Here is a 12,553-nt window from a genome sequence, read left to right as displayed (position 1 = left end):
ACAATGGCCATAAACTGAAGAAGAGCAGATTTAGATTGGACATCAGGAAAAAATTATTTACAGTGAGGGTTGCCAAAATATGGAATGAGCTTCCAAGGGACGTGGTGCTTTCCCCTACCTTGGAGGCATTTAAAAGGAGATTAGACAAGTACCTGGCTGGGATTACTTGACCCCAGTGGTCTTTCCTGCCCAGAGCGGGGTGTTGGATTCGATGATCTAATGGGTCCCTTCCAACCCTAGAAATCCATTAAATCTATGAAATTTACTGCATCTTGGAAACTCTCAAAACTATAGTACTATGGCCAGATATAAGTGACCAGTTAAGATCAATAAACATAGTATTGTGGGTTTCAGATCCTTAAAGTAAAGTGAATCCTATCTAATTGCAATCAAAGCATGCATCCCTGGTGCAGAAGGCTACAGCATAAAATTTAAATAAACAGTACAGATAACAAGAGATTTACAAGGTAATAAATAGTACAGATAACAAGGCTTGTGTTGAGCCTCTTTTCAGCTAGTTCCTGCTTTGCTTGGACAAAATTGTTGCTACGTTTGGATGTAATGAATATACATGGAGCCTAGACAGTCTGTCAGGATAAAGAAGAACTGAAGAAATGTTTGACTAAGGAAGCTGAGAAGTAGGGAACCTGGCTGGTTCTCTTTTAACTGAAATAATCCATCTTGTTCCTAGTCAACCTAAACATTTAGGGCATTTTTACATGTGCTCCTGGACGCAGCACCAGGCACTTCAACTAGCGACCCGTGCTAATTAAAAGCACCCACGCGTCACATGTATCAGCATTGCCGCATGTCCCTGCACTGAAAAAATGCCAGCGGGGAGCTTTGAACTAAAGCTCACTAGACGTATTATATTTCAAAGCGCACCACCGCCATTTTGTCAGCGCAGGGGCGCGCAGTGACACTGATACACGTGACGCGTGAGGCTGCCGGAGCGCATCAGTTTCCATGCTTGAGATTAATCGAGTCTGCTCTGACGCGCTGGCTTTCTAGTGCATCAGAGCAGGCTCCCTGCATGGGTGTAGGAGCCCTTAGGGCCTAGAACTGCAGTGTCTCAAACTGGGCTGATAAGATGGTGTCACTCATATAAGCACTCAGGCGTTTCTTCGACCTCATCTGGAGATTTTAGATGGTTATTAATTCTGCTAATCAGGCTGCAGGTGTCTCAAGTGAGGCGGCTAGAAACTCAGCATCTAAAATTAGAGACTGCTTTAGAAAGCATTGGCCTGCTAACATTGGCAAGATGTCCGTTACCATAGTGCATTTGTATTTCGTTCCAGTATTTTATAAAAAAACAAACAAACAAAAAGGAGATAGATTCATGCTAGAACAAGGTGCGCACTTGTTAAAATTAATGGTAATAACCTCTGAAAAATTTAGCAAGGATCTAGTGAATTATCCTTTATTTGATGTCTTAAATCAAGATTTGTTATCTTTGTACGAGCAAAGGTGCAGTTCAATTAGACATCCATGGCTTGCTGTAGAAAGTATTGGGTGAGGGTGAATGCTGTGCTAGCATGCTAGGTGACCCATAATGGTCTTGTCTGGTGTTACATTTTAACATGGTACCATCTCCAGTGGCTCATAATGTTGTGGTATATTTTCAGGCGGATTGCAGGTGTTTGACGTAAGAGAAGAGGAAAAGTATGGCAAGAGAAAGGGCTTGAAGCATACTGCTGCTGTTAGACAGATAAAGGGAGCCGTATTGCTGTGTGAGGGCTTTGGCTGCCTCAAAGGGAATTTGAAAATTAAGGCTGTGCAAAACAGCACCATTCTGCTTTACTTCCATTTCGATGGAACACTGTTTTGTTTCGAGTTTCGTTTCATTTTGAAACCCCTGTTCTGTTTCGTTGAAACGGTTTTGCTGTTTCAATGCTGTTTCGATGTTTCGCCCATAGGCTGTTCTGCACCCAGCGCTGGGAAGATCAGTTCTGCCACTGGCCCCAGCCGGCAACACCAGCCTCCTGTTATCCGGCAGGCGGATTGGGGGCCCACACCCTTGAGAGCAGTCTGGCACACCCCCCGTAGCCCTCCTGGGGGTGCAGGTGAGCCCCTGATCTGCCTGCCAGATGACAGGAAGCTGCTGCTGCTGACTGGTACCAGCACTGAAGCAAAAACTTTTCAAACGTTTTGAGTGACCTTGTTTCATTTTGAAGCTGTTTCGAAGGCTTTTGTTTCATTTCGATTTTGCTGTTCCTAGCTCAAAGCGCATCGAAACAGCTTTGAAACAAAACACTGGGTGAAATCTCACACAGCCCTATTGAAAATAGATTGATTCATCCTGTTCATCTGGATATCCACAATACAAAAATCATGTAGGGTGGTTAGGACTTTCAGTGAATTTGTAGATGTTTGCTAGGTAAATTAGAGTATTATTGAGACCGCTAGTCTCTAGCATGGAGAGCTTAAATCAAATTAATTCTGTGAAGTAGCCATGAAAAATGCAGTGCCATCTTGATGAATCTGCCCTTCCGGCCCCTCCTTTCACACATAAATGTATGTAGGAAAAACTCCCAGAACCTTTTCTTGCCACGACAGCTGCCTCTTAAACTGTGTGATTCCTTTGTTTAAAGTGATGTAGTCTAATTTAAGACTGGCCATTTCCCATGAGTCAGCCTGAAGTCTAGCAGTTCTTTGACTATGTTCTGTATATAGCATGCCTGTATTTGTCATCAGGCTGCTGCTTTGTTTTCTAATCTTGAGCTGAATCAGTTTAGAAATGTTTAGATCTGTTTGGTATGAAAACCAGACAATTTATGGCTCTCTGAACTTTCAGAGATCAAATTCTTTCTGCAGCAGACTGGGCAAAGTTGTAAACCTTTTTCCCTGCAGGAACAAAAGAAAGAATTCTGGGTTGGTTTAGCTATTTTTCTTTTTTCTTTTTCTCTGATACATCAACTCTTATGCATTTTTTCTGTTCAAGTTGAATAACTGTTTTGGCTGGGCCTAGGGCTCGAACTTGCAAAGGTTTACAGTGGAGCATTTTCATTATTCGAGATAATCAGTGTGACAGATATAAGAGTTCAGTAGTGTTTGTGAAGCTTGTCAAAACACCTGCAAATCCAAATGTGGACTCTTGGCCCTTTCTCAAAGTGAATTTGTCTCTCTGTCTGCTCATTTGTGTGAACAAGTTTGGCCATAAGGTTCTTTTTAGCTGCTAGAATAAAGATAGGGTTTGTTTCTCCAGCTTTGCCCACCATAGCGGAGACTTGGCTCGTAACTGTGATTGACAAGAAAAGACTAGACCTTTCATCTCTGCATGAACTAAGATCCACTTGTCAGAGGACTGAAAGCACTTCCATTTTGCAAGATGACAGAATGGACAGACGGCAGGGGGGTCTGTTTGGTAATGCAGCAGGGGTTCCCTGTCTAGTCTCCTGTAGTGAGTGGCTAGGAGAGAGAGAAGGACTCTGGTTCATCATCAGTCAGCTTGTGATCCCTTCTGGAGTAATGGTACAGCCAAAAGCTTACCTTGTGCCCCAAAAGCCATCAAATCCATAGTAAACCTGCACAGCGAGCAACTCACCAGAGGGAAGGACCCTTCTGCTCCTCCTAAAGGGAGTTCTCATCTGCAAATAGGTACCAGCAACATAGACAAATAGGGCTGGGAGGTTTTTTGGTGTAGCTCAGTGTTCATTTTCTTTTATCTTTCTGTTTTATTAATATTTTAGACTTTTCTGTAGTATAACTGACTGTATAAGGTGAGGAACAACAGAGAATTTGGTCCATAGATTTGTTGAAGCTAAGATTAAACAGAATATATTTCTAAACTGTATTAGCAGCCAGTATAGTATGGATTAGTTCATTAAAAAATTATTATCCAGGTTTTATCTCTTCAGAATTTGAGAGAGGAAAAAATCCCCATCACTGTAGTTTAGTGTAATTCATTTGCTGATTTGTGAGCATACAGTCTTCCAGGGATTGTCGCAAATCTGAAGAAGTCCCTCTGAAGAAGTCTCAGTATTTTCAGATACCTCGGTGAGTTATCTAGCTAGCTAGCTAGCTAGCTCTATCTAGACAACCCTCTGTTAAATCTGCCTCATCAAACACTTGGGAAAAGAAAAAAAAAAATATTTCCAGGAAAGGGCACGGAAAAAAAATCCATAGAATTTGCTTCAGAGATAAAATGTCAGTGTTTCTGCTGGTAGATTTCAGAAATTGGGAGGATTGTCTCAGGTGGTAGCACTGCAATTGTTACACTCCATTGTGCCTGAAAGCTTGTCTAACATATCTCTCAACTATACTGGTCCAGCAAAAGATATTACATATATCATATATTAGATATATCATGTATTTCCTGCACCACCACAGCTACAACGTTCCAGTTCTAGATTTCAGTGATGTTCTGAGTCTCCTCATGTCTGGTTTGGACTTTTTAGGGAGTTTCTACCAGCTTTCAGCTGCTGAAGGTTTGTAACTGAAGATGTAGGTCCACATCCTCAGCTGCTCTAAATCAGAATTACACCACTGAAGTCAACACAGGTACTCTGGTCCCTTCTAGTAGAGGGTGAGACTCAGTCATTTTGGAGGATGTTCAGAAAGATCAACTTTTAAAAGTAAAGTTTGCCAGAAGCCCTTGTAACATGTCAACTTGTCTGAGATAGGAGTTCTTGGCTTCACATAATGGCAACTGCTGCACTGCTGTGCATTTGTATATATTTTCTGGAATTTTAATCAGCAAGCAAAGCATATAAGCTCTTCAAGGAACAGATGTGTTCACATAGATGAAAAAGGTGCCTCGTGGGATCTTTTATTTAATATTTCCCAACGCCTTTCTTAGCTATCACGGTCTCTGTCTTCCCCAAGTGCTAATCTGTTGGTATGTCTTTTTTTGTAGCCCCTGCAGCTCTGTTCAGAAACAGCTATGTGTTTCAGGAATGGATAACCCTAATGATTTTCTTTTGGAAAGTCTACTATACGCTAGGAGGAAAATAGGGGCTTAGATGCAACTGATGGCATGTGATGGTAGACATTAGATTGTCTGTTTTCTAGGCCTCTAGGAAAGAGAAATCAGAATCCAAAGGTGTTTATAGACCTGCTGTAGGAAGCAAGGGTGGGAGGGGGGTGGTGGCGCTCTAATTAGTGCAGCTCTGAGAACCGTGCTAATTGCAAGTACCCAGAACATCATGTGTATCAGTGTCTCCATGCTGAAAAATGGCAGTGGGGTGCTTTGAACTAAAGCTGGTTGAATGAGCTTTAGTTTAAAGTACCCCACCACCATTTTTCAGTGCGGGGATGCTGATACATGTGATGCGGGAGTCTGCTGGACTGCAGTAGTTTCCACACTCCAGCAGACTCAATTAATTAAGTCTACTCCAATGCACTGTCAGAGCAGCCTCCCTGCTCATGTATGGGAGACCCAAGTGTATTTTCTTGACTCCATTTGAAAAAGGAATTGTATCATTTTGTTCAGATCTGTAAAGAGGATGTGAGGCAATTCTGAGGTCACCTGGGTGCATGTTTACGTCAAAGTTCACATGATTACTTTTTAGTTCCCCAATTCAGAAAATCGTTTACTGCATTTTATCACATTCCACACACCTTGCTTTTGGAAGGCAGAAGGTAAAATAAACCATGTCCTAGAATTATTGCCTGAAGCTGGCCTTTTCATGGAGAGCCTATGAGCCTTATATGTGTATGCTACATAAGCAAATACACTACATTTCTGCTTATCTTTCAAGAATCTGTTGAAGTGTGTGTCCAGTTAAACACATGTGTGAGAATTGTCTTGAATAGGGAGGATTTCCTGACACAGCTTAGCTGCACTGTATCTTTTATATCATGTGACATGATAATATGGGTTTGCTTTTCAAACTTTTAGGCACATAAAATTGTGTGCAGCCATGAGGATTGCATGTGTAAAGTTAAACATACAAGTAGACATTTGCACGTGCAGTTGTAGTTGTGGGCAGAGACCTGAGAGGGACTCAGGCAACACATAAATACATAAATGTTTGCACATCTTCTCTACTCTTCTCAATATCAGTCGCTCTTTGTCCTCCTAAGTATTCACTTGGCTGCCTATTTGGCAGTTGCTAGGTTTATTGTGAGAGAAGGAAAGTGTATGAATTTGTACAATAAAAGCATAAATGCAATATTAAAACTTTGCTCTATATATCCTAGATGATGAGTTTGTTTCCTCTAGGAAGATTTAGTAGAACAGTAAGTTTCCTAGAAGCCTCCAAGGAACCTTTATGTCCCATTATAGTGTCAGAATAGACTTCCTAAAATCTGAGAAGAGCTAAATCTTGATTTTTATGGGGTAATTTTTTAGTGTAATGCAGAAGGGAGTTACTCACACAAGTCGTGTAAAGGATAATGTGTTTGAACCTTTGCCCACTAAAGTCGAGGGAATTTTGCTATTAACTTTACTGGAAGGAGAATTTGTCAGGATAGGGAGGATAGTTTTATAGAGGACGATGACAGACCTCTGAATTGAGCAAATCGCTTAATCTCTCTAGATGAAGAAATTCACCTGTGGTGCAGAGAGCAGCATAGTCCAGCTCAAGAATTAAGCTCTGCATCAAGGTTGTACTAGAAAACTGCCGGCAAATAGTAATATAGGGAAGTTGTGACTAGTGTGTGGCCATTGGAAAGGTTCCAGTAGTAGGAATGTGAGACCAAGGCCTGCAAATGTACCTACATGTAGCTAGTGTAGCTTTATTTGGTGCTCTTGATTAAACTCCAGGGCCACATCCAGATGAGCACATCCATGGAGTATGTGGCACTGCTGCCCATTCAGCTGTTCTCCATGCTGCAAGGTAGGGATGCGGGGGGGAAGAGGAGGGGTTTAGACCTGGGAAGATCCTGGGGCCAAAAACCTATGCAAAAAAAAGTGGAGTGACACAAGTGGGAGCCTGACTGGTTGGAGCCATGCTCCGGCTGCTGGCCAGGCACCGAGTGGCAGGATTGCTGCTGCTGCAGGCCCAGAAGGCCCCCAGGAACCCAGGTAAGGCTGCTGAGGCCATCCCAGTGTTGGCCCCAGCCTCCCCTACCCCATCCGGGTAACCTGCCACACGCCAAGGTATGCTGCTGCTTCTTTTCCCTGGAAAAACAAACATCCACACATATGTGGATAGACGTTTGCCAAACTTTCCCAAACATTGCTGAGAGTAGGTAAGTGTTTGAGCTATTACATATCCATCTCAGGAAATTGTGTCTGTTCACTGTAGCATTTGAACACTGTACAGTCTTTCGTGTAGTTACCTTCACAAGATTCCTTAGAGGCAGGGACGTGCTACGGTCTGTCTTTTACACATAGTGACTAAGGCACAGACTAAAGCAGGAGTTGGCACCCTAGACCCCGCAGGCCGTATCTGGTCCACAAAGAGATTGGATCTGGCCCACGAAAGTAAAATCTGGTCCACATTTTGCTAAGGGTGCACCAGTCCCCAGCTGTTTTGTCCAGTCTGTGTTTTGCTAATGGCATATCCATCACCTCCAACCTCTCCAGCCTGTTGTCCCATGGAGGGCTGCTCTTCCTCATCGCTTCCTTTGCTCGCTGTCAGTGCAGTGGCTGCAGCGGGACTGTGTTCCATGGTGCTGGCTGGGTGGCAAGTGCTGGCCTGCAATAGTAAAAGGCTGCCAAACCCTGAACTAAGGCCGGGAGTGCACAGCATGTATATACTGCTGTAACCCATCTTTACACTGGTATGAAAAAGATGCAAAGACACAACATATAGACCCTGCTTTGCCCAAAGTCATGCAGATCAGGAAGCCGAACCTAGGTTTCTGCAGTTGTAGTCTAATGCCCCAACCACTGAACCGTCCCTTTCTTGCTATAAAAGTTATGACTTTAATTAGTGGCTCAGTCAGTCGCAGGCTTAGAGGAAGTCTTAGACTTTAAGACTTCCTTAGTTCCAGTCTTCTCTACTGATCCACATGTTTTTCTAAACCTGTAAAAGCAGAGGAGAGCCCCTTTTCTGATTCCTGTCTTGTGTACTTGGTAGAGTTGGCAGAGTTGGATCAGCCATTAATTGATAGGAGATGCATGTTAAAATGGAGTGGTGCTTCAGTAGGTTTCGAAGAAACTGGTAGTTTTGATATTTGACAGGAAAACAACTTCTTTTCTAAAGACATACCTGGTTTTTGTTTGTTTTTTTAAAGTCTGTCAATGTGTCTTGACTTTTCCTCTTGGTAGCAAGGATTTTTTACTTGGTGGGCCATGTCTTCAGTTCTGCCTCACTCCCTTTGTCCTTCTTGGGCAATGGAAAAGGGTTCTATTTATGGCTTAAATATTTTTTGGGGAGAGGACTTGTGCCTCCCCCTTACCGCAAATACAGTGTGAACTGACAGCCCCTAGAGTAGAATCCTGGGTGCGGTGACATCAGTATGGCTGGAGCACACCACTGCCAGCTCTTGGGATTTCATGCATCATACGTTGCATGATACTTGCCAATTTTCTTAAAGCCCAAACTCTTATGAATTGTGCCAGTGCAACTGATTCTCAACTTTCACTTTTTCTGTTAAATTTCTAGCCCTCATTGTTATAGAGATAAGTTTGAAAACATGAACCTTTGAAGTTCCAAAACCAGAAAGCAGATACAAGGAACAATTATTTTTATTTTATTTTATTTTATTTCAGTTCATTTTTAAACCATATTGTTTTTTTAGCTTGGCTCATGAGTGTGGAATGCAAGGGGCTGGTCATACTGGGAATACTCCTGTTTTTCTTAGGCCACTGACAAATGTTTATTTAAGAGCACAGTGGGATCTGATTCCTGATCCTAACAGACATGCTTTCTGCCACGCCACATGTGCATACACTTTACTTGCCAATGCAGAGGCAACCTAGAATCATCCTAGCAAGTTGAAAGCTGGGTGTCCAACAATAAACTAATTCTCAGAGGGCTCCAGGACTGAACTGGGGCTGGAAATGGTCCTTGTATAATCCTTGGAGCTGACTGATAGTTGATAGTCTGCTAAACTGGGATTATACCGGGACTCAAACTGTCCGGGATGGTCCTTACCAGCCAGCGATTAGCTGATTGTGTTGGTCTACATGGACTGTCAGCCCCAGTGTGGTCCTAGATCCAGCGTACAATCAGCTGATTGTTGGCCAACAGGGACTGCGCTGGAGCCAGTCGAACCCCAGCTGTGGCCCTGGATCTGGCCAACAAATGAGTGAATGGTGGCTGGCAGAGATTGCGCCAAGGCCTGTTTGAGCTACTGTGTGGTCTCAAATCTGACCAATAATCACCTGATTGCTTCTTGACTAGTGGGGACTGCACTGGAGCTGACTGGAAATTTGAGGGCGGTCCTAACCCTGCCACACCTTCAATGTAAGGCATGATGGAAACCAGCAACAAAAATATTAGACTTTTTTTTTTGTAATATTTTTGTGGCTGGTTTCCCTTTCTATGGTGCCATTAATTGCTTGAATGTGTGGCTGAGTTGCTATTTAAGAAGTGATTAACAAATGAATTGTGTCTTAAGTGTAGTATCTGCCTTAGTCACCAAGACTGCCTCTTATGGTCAAGGCAGCTGGGGACTACTTCGGGTAGTAGCTGCTCTGTGTCACACCAATGGTGAACATGTTCCAGAACTGTTCTATAAACAGAGGAGAGCCGTGTGTGGGAGGGATTGGACTTAATGCTCTTGAACAGATATTTGTTGCATGGTTGCCTGCAATTGCAGGATGCTGGACTTAATGAGCTGGGAGTTCCTTTTCAGTCCTCTGTCCCTACAGGATGATTAGATCCATAATCCCCTGGTCTAGACTTTCTGCATTTTTAATGTTGAGTTGCTTTGTAAATAAGGGGACAGATTATCTTTTGGTGTAATTCAGACTGGCTTATTAAAGTCATCTATTTACACCAAATAAGAACCTGGCCTCAAAATGATGTCTTGAATCTGTTTATTTCATTATTACTCTCAGCAGTGTTCCTTACCATCTTTAATTTTTTCAGTGCCCTACAGATACCAAAGCCACATTTGGGGTCCATATTAAAATAGTGGGAGACTGGACAGGTATGTAGAAGCAAATTTTCCTTTTTAGGAATGCATATCATAAGTTGCAGTGTTATCAGCTGCTGGCTCCAGCACAGTGATCTCACTTCCATTTGTTAAGTTTTCTCATGAAAGATCATTCATGTTTATTTTTCCAGAGTTGCTGTTGTTGCTTTCTCAAGGCAGCTGCTGACGTATTCAGATGTGTATTTCTTTCAGATAATGCTTTTTTTTTAAGCTAAGAGATGTTCTGATTGTTAGTTAATTATTAGTAATATGCTTCAGTCTCTCTCCTTTCTTCAGTAGCCTGCTGCCGCTTTGCCGAGTGTAGTGCAAACTGTAGAAATGCTGAAATGTGCAGTTCCTAGATAAGGGGATTTTAATATCAGCCATTTGGTTGGTTGCCAGGCTAATTAACACCTCTGGCACACTGTGATTACAGGTTGCTTTCATGTTCTCCCATGCTCTTCCTCTGCTCTGTGAATGTCCCCCTGGCCACAGGTGTTAGCTAGGATTCCATACAAAGGAGAACTGTAATTTGCTGCTCAGCATGACATCTATAGGCTTACGTGGCAGTTGCCATTATTGCCCGGTGGCTGCCTTTTTCCAGTTTTGCATTTTTATCTTAAAAGGAAAAGCCCATGAAGATGAAGCTATCTTTTTCCTTTCTTGTGTAGGAATGGAATAACTTTTATATTTTTGCTGATTCATCTTTTATGCAGGTGAGCTGGAAAGGTTTGTCACTGGCAGGGGGGAGCAGTTTAGGGGATAAATGGGATGGAAAGGTGTTAACTAATTGAGCTTTCTTGAAGGAGCAGGAGCTTCAAAAGTTGTGACCAATTGAATGTGTCTTGGTGGAGAAGGTTTTATGTTTATATACCTTTTCCCCAACCCAATATCTTCTACACTCTAAGCTTTTGGAGTCAGGGAATTTTATTACTTTTGGTCTGTGCAGTGCCTAGCACACTGGGAACCCATTTTTTTGACAGACAGACATTACAGTAACAAGCAATAGTAGTAACAATAATAGCCAGGCAATTGTGATTTTGTTTCACAGGTCTTGTCTCCTTGGTCCACATACTTTTTATTTTGGCTGTCTTCCTGTATCCAATTTTTATATTTCAAATAGTGTATATCTGACATGACAGAGGGCTAACGAGTTATGCCAGAGAGCTCAATTAAAGCCTAAATTAAAAGGGATGCAGATGGTGCAGATATGCTGTAAATCACAGAGAAGCATTGATTGGTTATGAGACATTTTTCATGCCACCCCCCTGACTGCTACTTGCACCTGTGAGATGCCAGGAAAGAGCGTTTCCCTAGGTATTTCTGTCTTGAATGACTTGAGGCAGGAGGGATGCTGTGCTGCTGTGGGCAAATCTAGTCTATGAGTTATATATTTGGCCTGAGTCACTAAAGCTGAGTTTTGAGGCTCTCTGAAAATTGAATGAAACACCTTGTGGCCTGAAAGTAGATTTTATGTAGATCAATGAGGCAACTGTTCTGAGTAGGAGATGCAGAGAAATATTGAGTGGTTATGTCTTGTTTTGAATGGGAGTAGTCACTTCCTTCCCATTTATAAGCAGCAATACAGAGATAGCAATACGGAGATAAGTGAGCTGGAAACTCCTGGTGGGAGGTTTCTGTTGGGAACATTATTTTCATGCTCATGTCTCAGCAGATATAAAGTCAGTTTCCCAATAGATACAGAAAGTGGTTTCTGAACAAATAACAGTGACCCTAGAAGTAAACGTTCAGCCTCGAAGCAGACATTTAAGGCAATATAATTGTTTGCTTTTTACAGAGATTAGTGATTTAGTACCATTGGGCACAGGGGCAGTTAGAACATGGGAAAAAAATTGTAGCTGGGAGACCTGTTTCAGGAGAATGGCCTTGAGGCCAGATCCTAAAGTGACATCTTTCAGTGTCACTCCATTGGCCAATGGTTCTGGTGTGGTTTCTACCAGCTGAGGACTTGGTCCATTTTACAGATACATTTTCAGAAAGGCTGAGTAGGGCCCCCTTTTTTTCTAGTCAAAATTTGCTTCCTCCCAATGAATTTCAGTTGCAGCTCTGTGCAATTTGTATCATGAATGTTACAGTAGTTTCCAGAGATCCCAGAGTGCCCTATCCTGACAAATACGAAGTGAGAGACTGTCCTTGTCCCAAGATAGGGCTCCATGTAGGAGGCGAGAGATTCTGTGGGCACGTTTACACGTACCACTATGGCGTTGTTGTTACTGCGCTGTTATTTAGTACTTCCATGTGTACTATCCCATGATATCCTTTTGGAAGTACTAAATGATGGCACAGTAACAGCCTGTACTGTGCCGTGCACACCACACACTGTTATTTTTTGTCACTATGTCACTGTAGCAACACGCTATAACAGGGGAACATATTGCTCTGGCGATGGAGCTGCAGCATCACGGTTTTTGCCCACGGATGCTACGTCGCTGTAGTGCATTGCTACGGTGATACAGCCTCACATGTAAATGTGCCCTACAATCCTCTCCTCTACATGCATTGAGCTAAGGCACAGCATGAGAATAGGAGCTGGATCCAATAAAACACTTGGGTGCCTTAA

At 42.7% G+C, this 12,553-nt stretch overlaps 1 protein-coding gene across 5 annotated transcripts in view; it reads left to right on the top strand.

Moving 5' to 3' along the window:
* Positions 1-12,553, top strand: part of NOX4 (NADPH oxidase 4) — a 267,629-nt gene that overhangs the window by 133,140 nt on the left and 121,936 nt on the right. For all 5 annotated transcript variants that reach the window (XM_019525104.1, XM_019525105.1, XM_019525100.1 and 2 more), the window contains one exon: positions 9,927-9,987. In XM_019525104.1, coding sequence (XP_019380649.1) covers positions 9,927-9,987 — 61 coding nt within the window. The remainder of the gene's footprint in view (positions 1-9,926; positions 9,988-12,553) is intronic.

This window comes from Gavialis gangeticus, unplaced genomic scaffold (assembly GCF_001723915.1).
Source record: "Gavialis gangeticus isolate Ggan-Ray unplaced genomic scaffold, GavGan_comp1, whole genome shotgun sequence".
Lineage (NCBI taxonomy): Eukaryota > Metazoa > Chordata > Crocodylia > Gavialidae > Gavialis > Gavialis gangeticus.
The sequence above is the reverse complement of the archived record's forward strand: the minus strand, read 5'-3'. Positions and strand labels throughout refer to the sequence as shown.